This window comes from Branchiostoma floridae, chromosome 12, assembly GCF_000003815.2.
Source record: "Branchiostoma floridae strain S238N-H82 chromosome 12, Bfl_VNyyK, whole genome shotgun sequence".
NCBI lineage: Eukaryota > Metazoa > Chordata > Leptocardii > Amphioxiformes > Branchiostomatidae > Branchiostoma > Branchiostoma floridae.
In genome coordinates this window covers 18,658,919-18,681,531 of record NC_049990.1, presented here as the reverse complement: position 1 = coordinate 18,681,531, position 22,613 = coordinate 18,658,919, and the positions used below count along the sequence as shown (strand labels likewise).

The 22,613-nt window shown below is 40.7% G+C and overlaps 3 protein-coding genes and 1 long non-coding RNA gene across 4 annotated transcripts in view; all 4 read right to left on the bottom strand.

Annotated features, from left to right (window-relative positions):
* Window positions 1-885: 885 nt before the first annotated feature.
* LOC118427110 (receptor-type tyrosine-protein phosphatase beta-like) lies at window positions 886-5,958 on the bottom strand. Its single transcript, XM_035836746.1, has 7 exons — window positions 5,950-5,958; window positions 5,049-5,190; window positions 3,765-3,933; window positions 3,202-3,305; window positions 1,838-1,998; window positions 1,380-1,486; window positions 886-910 (listed from the first exon to the last, which is right to left on the bottom strand). The coding sequence occupies exons 1-7, from the start codon at window positions 5,956-5,958 to the stop codon at window positions 886-888; spliced, it is 717 nt and encodes a 238-aa protein (XP_035692639.1).
* An 80-nt stretch (window positions 5,959-6,038) lies between these two features.
* Window positions 6,039-7,789, bottom strand: LOC118427248. The gene is made up of 3 exons (XR_004832500.1): window positions 7,630-7,789; window positions 6,901-7,004; window positions 6,039-6,160 (listed from the first exon to the last, which is right to left on the bottom strand). It is a non-coding gene; the product is annotated as an uncharacterized LOC118427248 (long non-coding RNA).
* Window positions 7,790-7,890: 101 nt separating this feature from the next.
* Window positions 7,891-13,055, bottom strand: LOC118427109. Its single transcript, XM_035836745.1, has 8 exons — window positions 12,855-13,055; window positions 12,142-12,294; window positions 11,350-11,497; window positions 10,519-10,695; window positions 9,328-9,649; window positions 8,737-9,041; window positions 7,987-8,157; window positions 7,891-7,928 (listed from the first exon to the last, which is right to left on the bottom strand). The coding sequence occupies exons 1-8, from the start codon at window positions 13,002-13,004 to the stop codon at window positions 7,891-7,893; spliced, it is 1,464 nt and encodes a 487-aa protein (XP_035692638.1). The 5' UTR covers window positions 13,005-13,055.
* A 210-nt stretch (window positions 13,056-13,265) lies between these two features.
* Window positions 13,266-22,613, bottom strand: part of LOC118427108 — a 29,563-nt gene continuing 20,215 nt past the window's right edge. Inside the window, exons 15-24 of the mRNA XM_035836744.1 lie at window positions 21,737-21,787; window positions 20,739-20,920; window positions 19,940-20,201; window positions 18,813-19,265; window positions 17,896-18,054; window positions 17,231-17,436; window positions 16,210-16,331; window positions 14,864-15,363; window positions 13,613-13,996; window positions 13,266-13,282 (exon numbers count right to left, since the gene is read on the bottom strand). Of these exons, the coding sequence (XP_035692637.1) occupies window positions 13,266-13,282; window positions 13,613-13,996; window positions 14,864-15,363; window positions 16,210-16,331; window positions 17,231-17,436; window positions 17,896-18,054; window positions 18,813-19,265; window positions 19,940-20,201; window positions 20,739-20,920; window positions 21,737-21,787 (2,336 nt within the window). The remainder of the gene's footprint in view (window positions 13,283-13,612; window positions 13,997-14,863; window positions 15,364-16,209; window positions 16,332-17,230; window positions 17,437-17,895; window positions 18,055-18,812; window positions 19,266-19,939; window positions 20,202-20,738; window positions 20,921-21,736; window positions 21,788-22,613) is intronic.

Sequence of the window (22,613 nt, the reverse complement as noted above, 5' to 3'; positions counted from 1 at the left end):
TTTTAAACTAGGATGTCATCTCTGTGTTTTGGGCCAAACACCTTGCAGTCACACCACACAACGCCACCAATGAATATTTTGTAGGGTATTGTAAAAGAAAAAGCCCTTACTTGTTGTTGCTGAGATAGTCAAAGGCATCCCATCTTGAGTACCCGACAACACACGCAAAGTGACATTATAATGAGTATTTGTGTGCAGGATTTCAAAAGTGACCTGTGGGGGATAATATACATAATTTATTGTTTTGGTTATTAATAGACAGCATCTTATAACGAGCTAGTAAACTTTGTAAGGCTGTCTCAAGCCATTTATTTCCAAAATTGACCTTTATCTGGTCTACTTTGAGAGATTTGCTAGCGCAACAGGCATATTCTCATTTTTTAAATACAGGCCTTTACTTGTATGCAGGATGAAACTATTATACGAGGTACATGTATCTACAAAGCACCATCTGGTTATAGTGTTCTATAATTGTATAAGACTCAATGGAAACATTTGGATATTTATCGAAGTTTACAAAGTTAACCTGTCTGATCGCTTGGTAAAATTTGATAGAGTGTATGACTGTATGCATGACAGGCGATGGTGGGGTAGACATTGACATTGTACATGTAGAAAATTCCCAGGCGGGTCTAATCATTCAATATAACGCTAGTAATACTTATATCAACTGGATATCATACATGACAAAAAGTTTCATAATCACATTGACACTGTTAATATGGAAAAAATAACTTTCTTACCGTTCTCTCATCCAAAGGGGTTAGCGAGACTTTAGGGTTGGTTCCATGTTCTGGCATAATGCTGGCTATGTACTGGGAAAAAAGTCCACTAGAAGGGGGATCCCAAACCACGGTGAGCGAGTACTCTGCAATGAGTGATACCCTAAAATTTTGTGGACTTTCTGGCCCTGCAAAACAGAAAATCAAGGAATTCAAATCTCAGATTTCCAACACAAATCTGTACACTAAAGCAGAGATCTAGAAGGCTACACATAATTAAGCTATAATTGCCTTTTAATAGTATCCAAAGGTGATAATTTTCTTTATATAGAATATTTATCAATACAACACAGTGCATTCCGTATCGGCCGCGGGAGGGCTGGGACCGATGCAAAATGCACCAGAAATTTGAACAAATTTGGTGCCTGCAAACAAAAAGTGTTACAACAGCAATGTTCCAACATCCAAATCAGGTATTCAAATTTTTGACTATGCCGCGATTGGATTATTCCATGGAAGCCTGTGTGATACAACCTCGAAGCCTGTGTGATACAGCTTTTTATCACACAGTCCAGAACACCTTATCAAATGTTATCGCGGCCCAGGTATGACATAAAGTATGTTACATAATATCCATGGTGTGACTTATATTCACACTTACATGTCGTTTGTTTCAGAGAAACTGCCTGCCTTTTCTTCTCTCCCGAAAGAGTTAGGACTGTCAGCTCGTACTCACAGCCTGAGCCCAGACCTGTAACCTCAACCTAGGTGACAAAATGATAATCCATTATAGCCAATAGTAATAAGAACTTACTTCTTCTAACAGAATGCCTGCTGTGGTATTAAGAATTGGAAGATATTCTAAAAAGTCTGAATCAATATCTCTCTCATTTCCAATTTGCCTGTCATGTAATATCCTCAATATACATTTGATCAATGTTATCATCAAGATTGCAAATAATGTGATTAGCCTAAGAGCCATGTGGCCAATTACATCACATTCATTATATTAAATGCACGATTACAGACTACAATAAATACACTAGAAATCTACTCAGCACCACATTTTCCTACAATTTATATATCATGTCTACATGTGTACGGGATGTACAGACCATTACTCCCTCGACGGACAAAGTCACGTTTGCAGAACCTTGACACTCGGTAATGGCGGTTACTCCGTAACCATCTGCATCTCCCTCAGCAGCATCCCATGATAGGGCGATCGAAGATGATGTCACTGCAATGACCTTTACAGCTGTTGGAGCCGCCGGAGCTGGAATGAAATAATTAGGACATTTGTTTTCATGCACCGCATAATGTTGTGCCCCACAAGGGGTTTTCCCTAGAAGTGTCGGAGATAGAGAAGAAGAAGACAGCAAGCAAGTGAACTCTTTCTAAGGGAGTACATGAAACCATATACACCAGGGCTCTATAACTATTTATGTCATACCTTTGCCGTGAAAACGTTCAATACAGGTGTTCCAGACCATGTGATAACTTTCTGTATCACACAGCTTCGAAGTTGTATCCCACAGGCTTCCTTCGAGTAAATCGAACCATTTTGAGCGGGCCGAGTGCGGCACAGTTGACAATTCGAATACCGGATTCGGACATTAGAATAATTGCTGTTGCTACAATTTTTGGTTCAAGGATACAACATTTTCTCCACTTCTGGTACATTTCATGTGTTTCTTGTGTTTTCTCAGGTGAGTATGACATAAATACAACACGGTGTATTCCGCATCACCCTCGGTCCCAGCCCAACCGCGGATCGGATCACCCTCCGGCCTTTGGCCGTAGGGCGATCCTTCCCGCGGTCGGGCTGGTACCTCGGGTGATACAAAATACACCATGTTGTATTCTATATGTATCCCTTAATAGAGACAGGGGACGACATAAATTTTCTACAATTAATGAACCACTGTTCGCCAAGGCAATTTTCCATCTCGTTAACTGTCGTCACCTTTCAAAATGGTCGTTGGTTTTTATTTTTACTAGAACAATGTGTCACTTAAGTATTGGCATGCTCTTCCAACACCGTTGTGTTTCATGGCAAAGTTGGTTAGGGTCAGGTTAGGTTCAGTCTTGTTACGTAGTCTTGCAAAAAGTTATGGAACGCCCGGACAAGGCAAATCAGCTATATGGTGACGATCATTCGGTAAGATGACGACTGTTTACCTGTCCTTAATCCAAATTCAGCATGCAAGTAATGGGTTCAAGTTGCACTAAGTCGAATTAAGTACTTTCTTCGAGTCGTGGATTGGTAAATGAAGCTCACATGGCTCTTTCTTTTCTCTGAGAAACAATCTATCGATTTTGTCCGTAAAATATGGACGCCAGCTGACCGTGTCACTGATAAAACTTACCCAGTTTCATAACTTACCTTCTTGTATGGACTGTGCAAGTGCCTGGACGCTTTAACCCTTTATAGACAAACTGAACATGATACATTAAAGAATAGTTAAAACACACTTACATATTCGTTTGGCTTCAGTGACAACCAGGCTGGTTGCCAGATAACTGCCAGCGCCACTGACGCTGGTGATTGAGACATTATATTCTCTTCCTGGTACAAGTCCACTGGAGAGTAAAGGACAAAATATATTCTATAATCATGATATGTGTTAACTTTGTAAAAGGTTAAAATTTGTAAACATTTGCTTCAAGACATTGAATTTAGAAAAAAATATTATCAAAGAAATTGTTCACCAAATGTGCCTTGATGTTCAATATACATATGTCTGTGTTGCAAACATCAAGTCTATATAGTCACTGCGTTGAATGAAAAATTCAAGCAGAGCCGCATTGTTATCGTACTCAAAGGCAAATGCAATTTCCAAATTCGTACTCTGTTTCAGTCTTAATTTACCTCAATTTCAAAGAACACGTATGAAAGTGCAACATGAATTGTGTTGTATTTTTCAGCTTCTAACATATTGAGCAATGTTTCAGTCTGCATCCTAAGATGTTGCTCTACAAACACATTAACTTGAAAGATGATAAACATCTCAAAGCCAATAATTTCCAGTGCCGACTTACCTAAACTTGTATTGTGTAGCATTCGCTGATAAGCTGACATCGTTGACTGCCACGCTCCCAAAGGAAAGCTGTAGACTGTAGCCACCCACATCTCCTGTCGGTGGTTGCCAGTCAATAGTCAAGCTTCTCCCTTCAGCTGTAACCTCAACGTCTGTTGGTGCATTTGGTGCTGCATGACAATATTGGGAAGACCATCATTATGCCTCTAGATATTATACCTAACTAGGGCTCGTTTTCATTTAAATGTAAAAAATGCTGTCGCCTGCCTTTGCGACTTGATAAGCAGCAAATTTTAGACAAAATTACTGGTTCCTAATCGTTTTTCCACAATCCTGTAATGTTTTACAAAAGATGCACCACAACATTCATATTGGTTGATGGCGTGTAAGATTATCATAGCCACGGGTGGGATTTCACCCCCTAAAAATTGGCGGGCTGTCGACTGAGAAGACACGAAGAATTCAAATAGTAGCCCCAAATGTAACAATTCAGTTCACAGAATGATTGTTCGGCAGGTAAAACCGGCTACCCAGGCCCTTTGCCCAATCACGACAGATCGCTCCTCACTGATCTTGGAAGCTGAGTGAGGTGGTTTATGTCTGTCGCCAGATTCGGTAACAAACGTTACCACCATGAGTACGATGGTTGCCACGGTTATATCCACGTATAAGACTAGGATAGCCGTTTTTGTGATGCTTTACAGATTTTCTGGCTTTCTAAAGAAACAAAAAAAAGGGTCATTGACTGCCATTTGTATCCCACCTTGCTTACAAAATGTTGTACAGAAATGACTGTAACAAACGTTACCATTGTTTGATGCTTTCTAAGCATTCTGTCTGACCCGGTGAAAAAATGCTGCCCACTTTTTAAATGTCCCTTGGGACGTCAATTTATGCCTAAATGATGTAGCCAATAATGTTAATCCTTTTGAATAAAAGGTTAGTTACTGTTAGTTACTGAAGAAAGTTACTGTCGTAACAAACGTTACTGGTAACGTTTGTTACCTGCTCTGTAATATATTACCAATGGGACCAAAAATAATACGTTCAACTTGCCATTTTTTGGCAATAGTTAAAAGAGGAATTTTCCTAAACAACCAAGTAGTTTTCACTGAAAATAAAGCCGATTTAATTTTCGACCAAAATAATGCCATTTTCTAGATTTCAATGAGAACATACAAGTGCTAGACTTAAAAAATTTCCCGCAGCTATGTAAACTGTTATAATATTAGCATTGTCAAATCTAAGATAACTGTGTGAGTTAAGGCATATGTTACGACCTTACCTGTTGTGGCCTTTACATTGACAATCTCACTTTCCAAAAGTCCGTTCACGGTGGTCTGAACACCTACAGTATAGGTTCTCCCACTGACAAGACCAGTGAAAGTTGCAGTGAAATGGGTTTCCCTGGTGTTGGTATGTGTCACCTGTGCAAAATAAATATGTATGGTTGCAGCGAAGCAATGGCAATTGTGTGTTCATCAATTTTACAATCATTGTCATTTCATATAATTAAACAGGCGTCACTTTAGGGTGCACACCCCAGTTTATTTGGGGTCTCAAATCGAGGCTGCGCACCCTCAAGTCGAGAGGCCGTCTCTTCAAGAAAATAGATCTAAAGCAGAAAAGCCGTATATGGGAATGAAGGGTATCACTCCAGCTTTAAGAACAGCCGGGTTTCAGTTTCTTCACTCTCTCTACTTTTCATAATTTTGGGGGGAGAAAAGTTTTTTTCACGCAAAAAAGTATGCACAAAAAGGGGAATTTTGACGTGGAAATAAACCCATCACCTATATTTTAGTCATGAAAATGACTGATATTGTCGGAAAGAGAATACACCTAAGATTAATCAGGCAAAAAATAAAGAAAATCGTAACACTGAGATTTTTACAATAACCCGACGCGCGAGGCATAGCAACACGGCCCACAGACCGCATATGGACGGGGAATCTGGGTCAACGGGCGAATCACTTCCAACGCGTAGAAATACAAGGAAGTGACACTCGGGTGAGTATGAAATAAATAAAATAGAACACGGTGTATTCCGCATCACCCTCGGTCCCAACTCTCCCCCGGGTTATAAGCCCACGTGGGCTGGGTGTTCTAATAAACTCGTTCGTTCGTTCATTTGTTTGTTCATTCATTCGTTCATTCGTTCATTCATTCATATAGGCCAGTTATGGTACAAACATCATGACTTAGTATACTTGTATACAAACTAAACTGAAGAAAATAAAACAGTTTTGCATGAGCTTACCACGTCAGTACCATCCGACGGATGTATCTCAGCCGTCGTGGCTGTCCAAAAAGTGTTGCCTTGGGTTCCCACTTCCCAGGTCACCGTTATGCTACTAGGACCACTCACCACCACACTGACCTCCTCTGGACTTGGAGGTACTAAACAAAAAAGTTATGATGATTTATCGAATGAATGATAATTATTATCATAATAATCATAAAATGATAATAGACAAGTTTCAAATAAAAAGAAGAAAATATCGGGGGAAAATTGGCATACGATAGGAAATTCTTACATGATACATTTTGGCATGATGTGAAAATCCTAACTTTGAATTTCTTTCATAAGCTTCACACAAGTACAAACAAAAGGATTGGGGATTCAATCATACTATTCACGATTAAGCCTCGCCTATTGTAAGCTCCTTCCAATTCAGCCCCTGGCTGCTAAGAGAGAGTAGTCCGCCAAACCAATAACCAATGCAAAACATACAACATGTATGAGCACACATTTGTGCACATGCAACCAACAATTTGCTCCCAATGTACTTAAATCTGATATGAGCTAAGCTAAGGGCACAAGCCGCCGTATGGGCAATTTTTCCGTACGTTTTTTTTGGGAGGCCACATCCGCCACGTATTTCTGATACAGTCAGGCTGTACAGGGCAAGCGCGTCGCCCATACTGGCACGTATGGGGGGCAAGTCCACAGCCCGATGGCACACAAACTTTTGCCTGCAAGTAAATTTCTACGGCGTGTCTGCATGCTCCAAAATCTGTCGGATTCCCTACTTACCACTTACAGATCCCAATATATTGCCCACGTTTTGGCACATAGAGAGCACCTATTTGCACGTACGACGGGATGTGCCCTTAGCTTTATAGACAGGGACACTTACAACATCTTGCTGTGATATCAACGGCCACACTTGCGACACTGCCCACTTGTGCAGTGATGCTGAAGGCATACCTCTTCCCTGGATGAAGCCCACTGAAGTTTGACCTAACATAGAACACACAAAAGGCACAATGTCATGATGTTAAAACATTTCTGGCTGAACTGATAAAACTACCGTACAATATTAGAAGTTCCTAGATAATCAATACACCAGTAATTAAAGGTAGGAATATCGGTACAGAAAATTCACAGGTATACAATGTAGGTTTGGATCAGGTCCACAGGATCAAGTCCATGTGCGGACCTGAACTTGGACCTGATTGTCTCTTGGCCAAACATGCTACAATTATGCCATAATGACACAGCCTAGCTGACTTGGAAAGTTGCACATGTCATGTCATGTATCATTTGTCGTCTTCAACAATCTGATATGAAACAGTAAAACCCTGTAAATGATTTGTTAGTGGATTTTATGCAATTAGTGGATTTTAGTCCATTAACCCTTAGGAGACAAAATGAGTGGCAGTGGGCACAAATAGAAAACTTTCTGTTATTCTGACTGTGTTTTTTCCACTTTGCCAGTGTTCCTTTGTGGTGCAGATGTCAGGCAGAACTGTCTGTACATATAGTCTCTTGACATGATTTTTACAAGAAACTGCATTTCTCTGAAGCCATTAAGAGACAATGTTTAAGAGACAACATTTTGCCAATTTAATGTATTATTAGATACCTTAGTTCTCCGTTGGCAGGGACCTGAATGGTGTCCTGTACACTCGGCCTAGAGGCTAGAGTCCTCACCAATGTGTAGTAGTCTGTGGTCTGGTCCACTGGGGCCTGCCAAGTCACCACAATGTACGTCTGATCAAACGACTCAACAGCAAATCCTGTGGGTGGACCTGAAAAACCAAGAATAGATTTGCAACATTCTTTCCTATACTAATCAGGAGTGTCCACTTGATTATGGACGTGTTGAAGGGACACCAACATTACCTCAGCCACCCATCCCCCCACCCAAATCCCCAAAACCCCCTGGTTAAATGAATGAATGAAATGAATCATAAAAGATAAAAGATTATCCAAACTTTACCTATGCATATGGGTACGTTGTCACTCCAGGACCCATCCTCTTGACACGTGGCATTGGAGGCACCCCCCAAGATAAACCCTTCATCGCATACAAACTGTACAGTGTGGTTGAACGAGTTACAACCAGTCATTATCCCGTTGCGTGGAGCCGACAGTTTTGGACAGCGTATGGCTGAAACAAGAAGACAGAATACATGTAGGTTCTGTTAGATATTATTGACTTTTGCTCATGTCTTGGTATTTGCCTCGGAATGCCTGCAAAAACAACGCTGCACTTGAAACCCGACATAAAAAGAAAGAAAGAAGGGACAATGAAAACTAACTTGGAGACATACAAAATGTATGCTACAAACTTCAAGGGGCCTCGACCAACTTAAGGTTTGTCTAAAGGAAGAGGAAACCCTGCCCAAAAATCACCCTGAGTAGGAAATGCTTGCAGCCTAATGTGCCACTATAGACACAGGAGAATCTGAGTCCTTGTCATTTGCATCTTTCAATGTAAGCTAAGCAGACTGATGTTCTGTCAAGTGGATTATTACGTCAATTGGTGTCGCTGAATAGTTAATTAAAATGGTCATGCAAAATTGTATGATATTCAGTTGACTCTAACATAGAGAAAAATTTGACAGTAATTTTGATGCATAATCAACATAGCAAGCATCCTGCCTTTAGCAAACGCTGATACTAACTCATAATAAAATCAATATAAACACTAACATCCTAATTTCTAATTGAATGTTTAGAAACTTACCTGCACATTTACCCTGTGCAACAGAAATCTCTTCTGGGCTCATGGCATAGCCGTAGACCTGTAGACAAGAGATTCTTCCAGAAAATAGGAAATCCCCATAACCGTCCACAGCACCAAGTCTTATTGGAAGTTGGGTGCGACTTTCCCTAGGTCCAAGCCATTGGCTCTTCACTTTAACACCCTCGTGCCAGACGAACATCTCTCCGCTGCTGTAGTTGTAGCTTGCAGCCACGTTGTTCCAACTGTTTAATGTCACATTGGGTGCAGTGACATGTGTTGTTACTGTCCCAGTCCTATCTGCTAAACTGTAAGTAAAAAGTGTTCATAAAGAGTATTCATCAGTAGGAAATGTTTGGCCCAGTTTATATTGAGGTTTGTTAGAATGAATTTTGTGAACATGTACGGTCCAAATCGGATTATCGTCAAGCTGTCTCAAAACACCTTGAGACAAATCCAATTTAAAACCGATTTAAGAATGGTTAGAATCCGATCTATTTGATTAAAATCTTATTTAAATCGGATTCTGATAATGCAAACCGCATGTCCTATTTAGCATCCTTACAATGAGCTGACTTTCTCATGACTACGTACCTGAAAATAAAGTGCATAGAATCATACTGGGCCAATGTCAGGCGCACCACAGGTTCCGCATCTGCTGCATAAACAAAGACAGGTCCAAGTGTAGAGGTAGGGAAGATCTGGGCCAATATGGTGATGGAGTATCGGGTGTCCAAAGCTCCGTTATTGGGAATGTCCACATACGAAGATGAAGTTCCCAGGAACAGGTAAGACCCTTCAGTCTCCCCTTCTGGACCCTCTGCCAGCTGCGTACCCTGTGCTGTGCCGTCATTTCCGTTTCCCGTAATGTCCAACAGGCCACAATCCCCGTTCAAGTGCCAGAGACCACCAATGGCTGAGTATAACAAAAGGCACGTAATGATTCAATAACGAGTCAACCTTAGCAATAATAGAGGCTTAAAAGTGGAAATAATCTGGAGAAATAATCATACTGAGTATGAAATTGATATCTACTGCACTGTACATGTATTCCCACATTTACATCATTATTTCATACTTTTGAGCAGTTAAAAACGGTGCAGAAACAAGTAGCACTAAGATTCCCCAAATAAATAGAAACCCACAAAAAATAGACTTCACAATGTCCTCATGCCACTGCGGCATAGAATATTTGCTCCTTGAATGTTGGTATGGAATGGAATAGAATTGCTTCATTTTATTACGTATTACAGTAAAAATGTATATTGATTGCTTTTTCAAACCTTGGACTTATGAGCAACTTACCATGGACCATAGCCCAAATTTACCCACAATAAGTCCAATCAATGGTCTGAAAATGGTCTTACACATGGAGGACTGAAGATGGACTAACTCCCTTAATTGGTGCGAAGGATTTACTGTGGATAATAGACCACTAGAACTAACAATAATAGCCCTAAGACATAGCAAAATGGGATGGACTTGCTCTTACACAAGTAAGTCCACCTACAGTCCACATTCATCCTCTTTTAGGTCCCAAGGTTGCAATAGCAATAGTTGCTTTGTCAAAACACATGACGAATATACAACAAATAAACTTTTCAGTGCCACTGATATGTGTTAAGTGAGGGAATCTACTATTTATATTAATGTTATTCGTAATATCACTGTAATATGATTATCATTATCATACATACATACTGTGTGTTAATGATTTTCACAGTGAAATGCCCTTAAATGCTATAGGTGCCTGTTTTCTGTTATAGGTGCCTGTTTTCTGTATACCTGTGCATCTGACTCCATGTGTGCACTCCTCTGTCTCTGTTGAGGACCCAACACATTTGTTGGTCCCACCGCACATCGGGACCGGGGGCATACAGGTGCGTTCACGTGTGCGTTGTCCATTGTCACACGTCACGCTACACTCTGTCCATGGCCCCCACTCAGTCCAGCTGCTGTTAACTGAACAAGCAGAAACATGTTATTATGCCAGTCTTCATTAAAGGTACCTATGGGGCAAAATCATGAAAAATCTTGACTTAATACCCTGTTTCAAAGTCTGCAACTGAAAGCTGCCAGAGGGTCCCGACATATCATTCCCAATGAAAAGAGCTATCTACCAACTGTCCTATTACTTGTGACCATATAATAGCTTGTCCAGAGCATGAGATATCGGAAGTTTCGCTGCAGTACCATAGCCGCTTGGGGACCCCAAAATCTCATCAAGGCCTACCCACATACTAAACATCAAGACAATGCATCCAGGCATTCTGAAGTTATTGGGTACAGATTACCTCTGATGTTAGCTCAGCAAAGAGCTATTCTTCCATGAGGCATCACAGAGAAGACATAATTTTATGCTATGTAAAGTATTTACAGTGTATGACAAGATTCCCTTCATTCTTTGCACAATGAACGGTGGACAACAGCTTAACATCCCATGCATCCTATTAAGTAAGGACTGCGACCCTTTCCTGTAGCGCGGACATTAGAACCTCTTGGCAGGGCCATTAGCCATTGGACTATGCACGCTACATTGTACATTCAAGTTAAACTGCTTCTTACTTTGTAGCGTGGGTACAAAATTATATCTACTGACAAAGGATAATATATTACCTGTTTTGAAGTACGATCCAAGCACTTCTACCCTCATGACTATTGACTGGTACCAGGTTTGGGGCTGGAAACGTACATAGCTTGCAATGACAGACCTGTCCAGCATGTTAGTCACCGCCGACTGTGTATCGATGTTCCCGGAGAACACCTGGATATAAATGAAAAACAAAAGAAGTGCACAGTCTGCAATGAACGTCACTTTAGAATAGATTGTTCAAGATATGATGATAAGTCCACAAAGCTGCTCACCTTTCTTGCTGCTTGATAAAAAGAATTGAATAAATTCCACTCTATGGATGAATTTAATTGCATTCTAGGAGGAGATAACCTTTACTGTGTACAATTATATACAAATGTAGGTATACTTAATACACGTATGCCAAAGAATGTTTTGGAACCAGTAGTGTAAAATACAATATATGAGAAGTATGAAAACTTGCAATGGTATGTACCAAATGATGATAGTGTACTGTTTGCTTCTCAAAAGAACTTTTGTGCGAGTAGTAATGCAAGTTGTGTTTACTTATGACATCACGGGCAGAAACTTTTTACCCGTAATCATAAATAAAGAAGGAGAAGTATGATGTTGACTGACATCAAAAGGATCACTATGTTATGTACAAAAATAATCTTTCATTAAATAATACTGTTGTGGTTGAATGTCAGGAAATGGTTGATTTTTGCTTAACTATAAAATATGAGTGCTGAAAAGAAGTCAACAGAGATAACTCGGACTTTGCCCCAAGCTTCCTTAGTTTAAAACTAATGATCAGAATAGGATAGTCACTTCACCTTTTGCCGGCCTTGGTCGTCCAAGATGACGTTCCATGTGTCACCATCCAGGCTGTACAGCAGCTTGTATGACGTCACCCACGCGTCACTGAGACCCCCACCTTGGCCCTGCGTGGCGACACCTGCTACTTTGACCTCTGATCCAAGGTTAATCTGGGAACAGCAAAATGAACAAGACTTACAGTCATGCTGGAGAATTAGACTCTTGAGTTATTGGTTCTAAAACTCTAACCCTTTTTCAAATGGCAGGCAGAGAATACACGATTTTGATGATTAGTGCACAAATGTAAGATATGATTCAAATACGAAATGTAATTTTTTGCCTGATTGTTACCTTTTGATCCAAATGTAATTAAGGTGAAGGAATCCCACAGCCTTTTTGAGGCTTTAGGGGCAGTGAGTTATTATCCACTGTACTCATGTATCCTCATCATTACAGTATTCTAGGGCATGATATTGGGCGGCGAGGCCCATCCCTTTCCTTCCACTACCTTTTACCTACCTGTACCCAACCAAAGGTACCTACAAGTTCTACACCTGGGTAGAGTGAGGAAAGTTGTGTAAAGTATCTTTCTCAAGTGCATAAGATTGTTAACATGATATTTGAACCCGAGACCTCTGGCTTCTGCGTCAAACACCCTGCAGTTATGCCAAACAACCTCACAACACTAATTATAAGATTGACTAATATATCAATGGTTTTATGATCTCACCTGAAGCCACTGATCAGCGTCGGTAGTTAGGGGACACCAGCCGGATGTCTGTTCATCAAGAACGGTATACAGGCGAGCTGACCCTGTCGAGCAGTCGCCGTGTGTGGAGGAGGCTGTAATGTTTTCGTCCGGAATCATCCCGTTCTCCATACCCAATGGCACCACACCATTACATAGACCTTAAAATCAAGACATTGAATAAACCTATTGATACTGTGACAAATGAGCACAACTGCGCAGACCAAATAGGACAAAGGAATACGATGTATTCCATATGATCACATATCGGTACAATGATTTCATAAGGCACAGTACAGAGTCCTGTGTAGCTACAGTATAAGCATGTATCAGACAGAGAGAGAGAGTCTGTGTGTCTGTATGTGCAACTTAATGCTATATCATTACATATTGTCATAAATCAATATTGCCTTATACATATACAAATGTATATGAGATTATGAAATTGATATGAAAATATGAGATTGATAGGTTTGCCAGATATACAATGTACAAATGCATGCAGAAAGCTATAGATATAGTAGGCAGTAGGCATCCTTCCATCTTAGTGGTACATATATAGATAGACATATTAGATAGTTACATACTAGATAGAACGATAGATATATAGGTAAGCGATATTTGATAGATTGATACATGCAGATACTAAATAGATAGACTGGAAATTAGTTTGTAATTTTTAGTGTAAGGATAGATTGACATCAAAATTGCACTCAAAGCCATTAACATATTTGACTTACCACTACACAAGGCATACTTGTTGTAATAGTCTTTCCCCTTTAGGTGATTAGCGTTGGTGCTAATGTCAATCCCTTTGGCGCTACCATCCTCCCAGTCATCAGGCATATATGCAAACACACCATCAAGCGGCAGACAACTAGCCTCCAAACTATTGCCACACATTTTCTCAGACAGTACCTTAAACGTGTGCTGATTACTGTCTTGCTCGCTATGTTCAATACAACCTTCTGTCCATTCATTGTGTTTGCTTGTCGTATAGTAGCAGGGGAAGCTCATTTTTACAGCTTCACACGTGGCCTTCACGTTTGCTGACTTCATCACTCCTGTGACGGGGACCTTGTAGAACGTAAAACTATCCACTGTTGTCAGGTACACAATTCCATCTGTAAAATAAAATCCATGAAATAAAGGATGAAGCTTAATCTTTAAAAAGGCAAATAAGATTCATTTGGATAAGAGTCACACACAAAATCAACGAAATGAATGAATGATGATTTATGTCACATTTTTGCCACACTGGGCTAAGAACAGGTCACAAAAAGACATCATGTTGAACAGATACAGTAATTAACAGAATGATACGAAATGAAAATAATTAGATAAATTCAACTTCTCGCTTTTCAGTTAACGGTATTGTATCAGCTATGCTTTACGATGTAAAGTTTGCCCAGTGGCATCAGGAATATGAATTCTTCTACAGTACTTGTCAATGAGTGTATGAAATAGGCAAGCCTATATACAGATATAGATATTCCCATTTTCCTCTTTGCTATTTAATACAGTAATGAAAAGTCATCATTCAGCCCATGTATGTGTAATGTTTCAAAAAAACACAAACACACGTTTCTTATTCAGTTGATTAACTTACTCTACCAAAATGTCCTTGTTAGAGAGAGAACACCTTCTAAACCAAATACAAAACATTTACATCGATAAATATAGAATACAACACAGTGTATTCCGTATCACCCAAGGTACCAGCCCAACCGAAGGCCGGAGGGTGATCCAACCCGCGGGAGGCCTAGGGTTGGATCAAATTCAAGAGTTTTACCAAGTACAAGACTTAGTCTATTAGAGTTTTAAAGAACACTTGCAGCTGGCTGTGCAAAAGTTAGGTGTGACAGCTACAATGTAGGCTGTTCAGTGTAACATAACAAGCTGCTGCTGTGTCGCATGCCTGCAAAACAAGTGTGTTATATGCCAAAGTACAGTTCTCCCAGCTATACAGATACAGATACAGATATACATACCAGCTGCTAAATCCTCGTCAACCCTCCCATCACCATCATCGTCCCACTCATTCAGAAGCTCTTCATCAATCGTACCGTCACAGTCATTGTCCATATCGTCACCTGCGATGGGCAAAGACCTGGCACACGACGAGGTTACATCAGCGAGACGGAAGCCTCCTGGGTACCCATACGCACCGTTCTCTGTGTACGCGTAGCACGTGACACCAAACGGTACAATAGGAGAGGTATGGACCAACGTGTGGATGCCACCTTGGATGTGAACACGTGCTGCTGACATGACTGTATTGGGAATCGCGGTCCAGTTCAAGTCAATGTCAAGAGCAGCACTGTCCAATCGTAGTCCACTTATTTCTGACGTCTCAATGACGATGTTGAGGTGATGCTCAAGGTCAGGATGAGATTCTGCTGCTGTGAAAATGTACTCCGTCATGAACTGCGAAACCGGCGGGACCACCATCATAAAAGAGTCCGAGGGGATGTCGTTGTTCTCCTTGATCCTAATGCAACAGGTTAATGACAAGAGGTCAATTTTACATGTTTGGCTTGTTCTTATTATATACATGCATATATAGATAGATATATATATATATACATGTATATTACAATGTGAAAAAATATTAAGCAAATTGCAGGCATCTTCCCACAACACCTATTGTATTTTACGAAAGATGCATCTCAACATTTGTATTTGTTGATGGCTTGCAAGAAATTATATCCACGTACGGTTTGGACTCCCTGTAACGTTGGTTACACCTACCTATTAACCAGTTGGTCTGTTGCAAAATTTTTAAAGTAATCTGTAATTTCTTTATCTCTCATTAATGGAGAAATTTTGCTAAATAGTAAGGTTTTTTGACTGAAAAACGAGCTGACATATTTTTAAAATAAAGATTTGCTTTTTTGCAAGTTTCAGTGAGAATGAGCCACATGTATATCTTCTTTCATAACCATTTTAGGAATTTTGAGCACTTTAACAGCCATTTTCATCAATTATATCAATGGAAATTGAATTATTCAAATGACGTGTCAGATATGAACACCAGCCACTGTGACCACATGCACCCAGCCATCCATGTGTTTCAACTAAAAGGGTGCATTTACCTTTACTTTACCAGTGTCACTGACGAAGGACGCCGGATACTTGTCTGAAACATCTGACCCTTTCCAAAATCATATCCAGTTGCTTGAGTATCATAATTGCTTTGTGGTGTATCTTATGTCCTGTACATTGTATGTCTAACCTTCATTGACGCATTTACCTTTAAGTTGAAACCTAATGGATCCAGAAGCCGCTACTGAAAACAATAATTTAGGCATATGCCACCAAAGAACATTGCAGTTACCTGTACTGTACCACCAGGACAGGCGCTGTGGCGGAGACATGGATGTACTGGTCAGTCGGTATGTTCAGCTGCCAGTCCTCACCAGCAGCCAGTGTCCTTGTGCTTTGTCCAGTCACCCTAACCTGCAGTCAAAGTCATAGTAACTGTCATGAAAAAGAATTATATCAAATGTACATGAATGATATTTCTTCTCATCGTCGGGCACACTGTCTGGTGTAGCACAAAATTGGAAGGTTCATTCTCGAAAACGTCTTACATGGAGAGTTATTAGGGCTAATGAACAGCATTGATGCATTCCTTATCCAAGTATTGTCTTAAGATGAATGTATTAAAAATTCAGTTATGAAAACTTCACCTCTCTTTGGCAACAGCAATGGAGCACTGAGTTTGAGCATGCAAAAAAGCGTGCCATATTAGGGCACCCCCTATTACTTTTTAGAACAATGAGAAAGACTTGTTCCTTTGTGACCCACCATGAAGAGACAGAGGAAAAGGGGTCAGCATTTTCCAGATTCCCTAAATTTTAGTTGACATGAATTATGTTTAAAAAAAATCTGTAGTGTAAATGTTGGTTGATAGCAGTAAACCCATGGAGTCACAAAATGAAACGGCTCACAGAAAAATATCATTGTGCTTTTTGTCCGTCACATTGTTTCCAAGTGTGGGGTCGTGTGGAGCAACAGTGACAGAGTGTGACAGAGTGTTTGATTCATAACCCAGAGGTTCTGGTGTGAGTGGTTCAAACCTACAGTGAGTCCATTGGCTACACATGGGGCAATTGCTGTCTTATTGAGGTCACCTGAGTAAGCGCCAAATGGCAGCCGCTCCAGACCATTGGGACAGTTGTAAAAAAACTATTGAGGTCACCTGAGCTAGTGCCAGATGGCAGCCACTCCAGACTCTAATGCGATTTAGCCCCACCTTTTGTAAGCTCCTCTCAGTGCAGCCCATAGCTGCGAAGAGAGAGTAGTTGGCCCACCCAATAACAATAAGTAATAACAAAAGTAGGAAGTTCATTAACCTCAGTATTGTCTCTGGCGGCCAAGACACGGATCCTGTTCTCACCAATGCTGTCGTTGAGTGGCAAGACGATAAACTCCCTACCCCAGGTGTCCACAGGGGGGATCATCTCCACAACCTGTCCTCCGTTTCCAGACACATCGAATGCCACTTTGAACTTGTTCCCACTGAACACCGCCACCGGCTTGTCAGATGTGACCTTTGATCCTACAGAGGAAAGCATTTATTTCAGTTTTCATGGAAATGAAAAACAGCCATGTCATGGGCTCCTAAGGGCACTTGTAACTTGCAATGTAAAAAGTTTGCTTATACATGTATGTAATGAAAGCATATTGTTCAAAATAGCAGTGCCCTAATGCATTTGAGTTTTTAACTTTTAACGGTTACGAACAGGTTTTATCATGGCTGGTTTCAATGTATATAATTGTAAATGGCGGCGCAATTCAGCTACTGCTGCTATGCCGTGCATCTGTAATAAAACTTGTCAAACTTGTCAACTTGTTAACCATATTTGCTGGATCACTTCATCCGAAACTTAAAGAAATTGGGGGAAAAATTCCTACCTACTTTTGTCTGGAGAGTAATCAGAATGATTTTCAGCAAACCTAGGTGAAAAGCTTCCTGACCTCTAGGCTAGATTATTTAATAGAAAATATCTAGAATTACCAGTCAGATCAAACTGCGCCTGTAGCTGTAGGGACTCCATCTTGTTCAACGTGACGGTTATGGTCTGTCCGGCATTGTAGTTCTGGCCGTCCAACGCCACGTACACGGTCGGGATGATGTTCACAGTCGTGCCATCCTCGACACCAACAATGCCAAACTCTGAGGATAACAGTATGCAATTTTCATCAAGCTCATACGTTACAGGACACCTTTTTGGTTATGGTCATTAGGCCATGCTTTTTCAATGTATTTACATGTATCCGAAATAGTTTCATCAGGTTGGTAGAATATAGGATGAAGGAGAATTCTTTTTACACAACCAGTGGGTACCTACATTGCTTACGTTTTGATGTCTCTCAGACACCTTCGTCAGAGCTTTAACTGGAGTTTTGCTTCTCACCGCTATATGTACATTGTAGCCAATGTAGATGGCGCTTTTGTGGTGAGAAAACTTCAAAACTTCAACCGACGAGGGAGGATACAAGCTAAGCCATGTTTGGGACTTCTAGTTCTAGTTCTAGTTCTTAATCCGCAAACCTCCCATAGGAGTATCACGCGGATGGAGGAGGCGCAGCGGCTGGACTACGTATGCGATGACAGCAACCTGTTCTTGAAAGTGTCCAGTGAGGGGCTGTCGACAATGTGGGCGGAGAGGCTGTTCCATTCAGGAATTGTCCTGGCGTAGTAGGCATACTTTGCTGTGTCACATCTGCATCGTAGGGTTCGGTATTTGTGAGAGTGGTTGGCTCTGGTGCTCATGTGTGCTGGTGTAATGCGAGTAGGCGGGATGGCCACAAGACCATTGGTAATCTTGTACATCATTACGAGTCGTGCATTTTGACGTCGCGACTGGAGTGACGGCCATTTCAGGTCCTGTAGGAGGGCAGTAACACTAACATCAGACCTGCGGTGGTTACTCGTCACGAACCGTGCCGCTCTTCTGTTGACCATTTCAAGTGCGTCGATGTCCTTTCTCAGGTAAGGATCCCAGACGACTGACCCATACTCGACGGTGGAGCAGACTAGGCTGAAGTATGCAGTCTCGCGGACTTGTCGAGGACAGTAGCGGAGATTTCGACTGAGAAAGTGAAGTGTATGGTTGGCTCGTTTCACTGTTGTGTTGACATGAGATGACCATTTCAGGTCATTACTGAAAGTGACACCAAGATACTTGGCTTTCTCTGTCTGTTGGAGTAACTCGCCACACATCTCGTACATCCAAGTGAGAGGGTTCTTGTTACGCGTGATGGACATCGTGTTGCACTTCTTAGGGTTGAATTTCATGCCCCAAGTACATGTTGTAGTTGCCCAATCCTGTAGTGCGATGAGATCTCTCTGCAGGATAACTTGGTCTTCCTGCCCGTGGATCTCTCGATACACAAGACAACGGGACTGTTTTCTCACCGCAAAAGCGCCATCTACATCGGCTACATATAGCGGTGAGAAGCAGAACTCCAGTTAGAAGCTCTGACAAAGGTGTCTGAGAGACATCGAAACGTAAGCAATGTAAGTACCCACTGGTTGTGTAAAAAGAATTCTCCTTCATCGTATATACATACTAGATGACATCCACAAGCCTTTCAAAACAAAATTGGACCATACTGTAAATCATGCAAAGCTGCTGCAAAATGAATAAATTTATGTGGCTGTAATTTGCCAAAAAAAATTGGAAAATTGATACTAACATCTTTGAATGAAAGTCGATTCCAAAGTCAAAGAAGATGTGAAAGAAGAACCAATGCATATAATTGTATAGTATATCATACTCTGAAGGTTTAGTCATTAATTTTGCTGAACCTTCAGAACTACATAGATTTCATAATGAAGGCAATGTTTTTTGACAAAGTTCAATTTCTTTTTAACCGTAATTACTTAATACTCACATCAGTTTTACAGTCCGCAGAGGATGTCATCCACATATTATTATATATATTAATCGAATCAAGATGGCCTTACAGTGTTACCAAATAGTATTCTATACACAACAAGAAAACCATCAGTGATAAAATCATTATGCAATCTATGATTTCAATTTTGAACCAACCTGTGGGTATCATAGCCATTTCCATGGCCATCATCATAAACATCCCTTCTCCTGATGTTACAGATCTGGAAACTGAACCGACAGTGCTACAAGGTACGAAATACTCCTTCCCGAGGACATCAGTGGGCAGTGCCAGGTAGCCATCTCCTTTTGTCACACCGTAGACCATAATCTCGTCGTCGGCTGTGACGGACACGGCCCACTTTCCCTTCTGACTGCCGCTCATCTCCACGCCGCTAGGGGGCAGCTGCACTTCTGTCACCTGGGAGATTGCAGAATGTTCATAGTATGCAATGGTAAAACAGAATGCAATAAATGCAATAAATTAGATGTTGTGAAAAATACATAAAGTAATCCATGGGCATCACGATGTTGCAACATACTATTTTTGCTGACTAACATGCTAATAAAACAAGTAAAGTACAAAGAACTCTTGCCACTTTACGTACAAAGTAGGTACAAAGTAAATCTCTTATCGAACAACATACAAAGTACTTGAGTACCCATCTTACAGCTGAACATACAAAGTACTAAAATGAAAAAAAAAAACGGTACAAAGTACAAAGTACTCTTGCGACCTAAAGTACAATGTAGAACAGGGTGCTCGTCTTACTGCCTAAGGTACAAAGTACTTACAGCCAAACATACAAAGTACTAAAAGTACAGTTGCGTTCTCGCCGAAGTACAAACTTTCAAGTACTAGTTTACCCAGCAATTTACCACCTAATGTACATGTACTACTAGCTCTTGTCGCCTACATGTATGTACTATGCTGCTTGCTACCTAGTTTGAATCTTACCTGACTAGACGTAATGCTGACGGATGATCTGAAACTCGTGGCGGGCACAGTCACGGTGACGCGGGTTGAGGTGGTGCCGGTACCAGTGATGTACAGTCTCGGCACCTCCCCATCACGTTGGGAGTTCTCCGTGAATGCCAGGATAAACTCAGTTCCTCTGTGGTCACGGACAGGTCCAGTTTCTTGGGAAAAACACACATTCACATAACATTTCTGAAGTCGACATGTGACTATACATCTGACAGATTGACCAAGAGAAGATATAATGATAGACAAGTTTATCTTTATTCGTGGGGTAGCCTACCTATATATGTGTTGTTTTTAACAACATAGTATTAACTAGATCAATTTCTTCGATATCTGTAGATGCAGGACAAATTTTGTAAAAATTGGTTATGCTTTTGTGATGAATTCTTTGTATGTTCGTCCGCATTTTCCCAAAGCTGCCTAGGCAGATGTAATGACTTGTCTCATCGTCAATAAAGTCAAAGTCAAAGTACATAGGGATATCAAGTAGACATACTGTGGTTTCAAACTGCAACATGTTGAAAATATGGCAAAAATCAAACCACAATCCATCAACTTGATATCCCTAAATACCCTATGTCTAAAAACAATTATATAGGTTACAACACAGATATACATTTTGTACCTGGTGAACTAGCATTATATACATTTTGTGTGAATTAATGACGTAATCAGTAACTGCATTGCTTGAGATTTCATTTACATTTGATATCATTAATTCCATGCATGTGCGAAAAAACTATGTGCTAGCTTTACGAAATCTATATTGGCCTAAAAATGAAAGCATAACCCCTGTTGACGTCAAAATGGCAAACGAAAAAACAATATACATGTATTTCACATCCCTATTACAGAGAGCAATATACTCATTGACCACAATGACAAAAACAATCACTGGATCCTTTCAAACATGAACTATGCAATGCTGTGTGTCATACAAAACAAGTCATATTTTTCCGTGACTTACTTACCGGTCGTGACGTAGATGACCATGCGGTGGGCACTCCCAACAGTGGATTCAACTTTGAGGAGAGAACCAAATAAGTCCTTAGTTACAGCCAACAAGATGTATAGATATGACCTTTATGTGAATACGAGGGGCGTGCAATTAGTAATGGTCCTGACCCATTTCCCATAGCAGGAGATTAATGAAACTTGGCACAGTTATTAGTCTTTCTCTTCATAGGAATCACCCAGAGTTATGCATTTCTCCCATCGTTTGATGCAGCTCTGGACACCGATTTTGTAGGACACCCCAGGTTGGTCCTCCAACTGATGCCTCATCAATGGCACAAGAGGGACGACCAGGTCTGGGAGCTGTTTCCACAGACTTCCAGCCACGTTTGAATTCAGGATGCCAGCGTTTTACAAGGTCATATGATGGGGCATCATCACCATAAGTTTCATTTATTTCATCAAAAGTCTTCTTTGGTGTGCGTCCTTTCAAATACAAAAACCGGATCACTGCGCGACACTCAACTGGTTCCATTTCACACCTGGTCCATTTCGCACCTGACCTTCAAATATTAGTAAATCAGAAACCACAATTAGTTCAGAGCTGTCTTTTGCAACATAACCCATAGAGATATGAATTATTACACATACAAAATTTCATTTAGATCAGACAACTGGAAGTGGGTCAGGACCATTACTTATTGCACGCCCCTCGTATGTTGCCATAAAACAATGATGCTATTGCTATTGCTATGAATGGAACCCAAAAGTTTCAAATGTACCTGTTAAATCATCAAACTATATTTGAGTCGCTAGTAATCTTTCAATTTAGTGCATTGCCCATTAACAGTAAGGCCACAGCAACTAATTATTACAACTACAACTACCATGTAC

Excerpts from the sequence above, each read along its gene's own strand:
- LOC118427110 (XM_035836746.1), bottom strand. Across the intron at positions 3,306-3,764 it reads GCTACACAATACAAGTTTAG|TGGACTTGTACCAGGAAGAG; the intron begins GTAAGTCGGCAC and ends TTTACTCTCCAG. Across the intron at positions 1,487-1,837 it reads TGTCCGTCGAGGGAGTAATG|GTTGAGGTTACAGGTCTGGG; the intron begins GTCTGTACATCC and ends TTTGTCACCTAG.
- LOC118427109 (XM_035836745.1), bottom strand. The coding sequence starts at position 13,004 with ATGGAGAACGGGATGATTCCGGACGAAAACATTACAGCCTCCTCCACA. Across the intron at positions 11,498-12,141 it reads ACGACCAAGGCCGGCAAAAG|GTGTTCTCCGGGAACATCGA; the intron begins GTGAAGTGACTA and ends ATTTATATCCAG. Across the intron at positions 8,158-8,736 it reads TGCACAGGGTAAATGTGCAG|CCATACGCTGTCCAAAACTG; the intron begins GTAAGTTTCTAA and ends TTCTTGTTTCAG.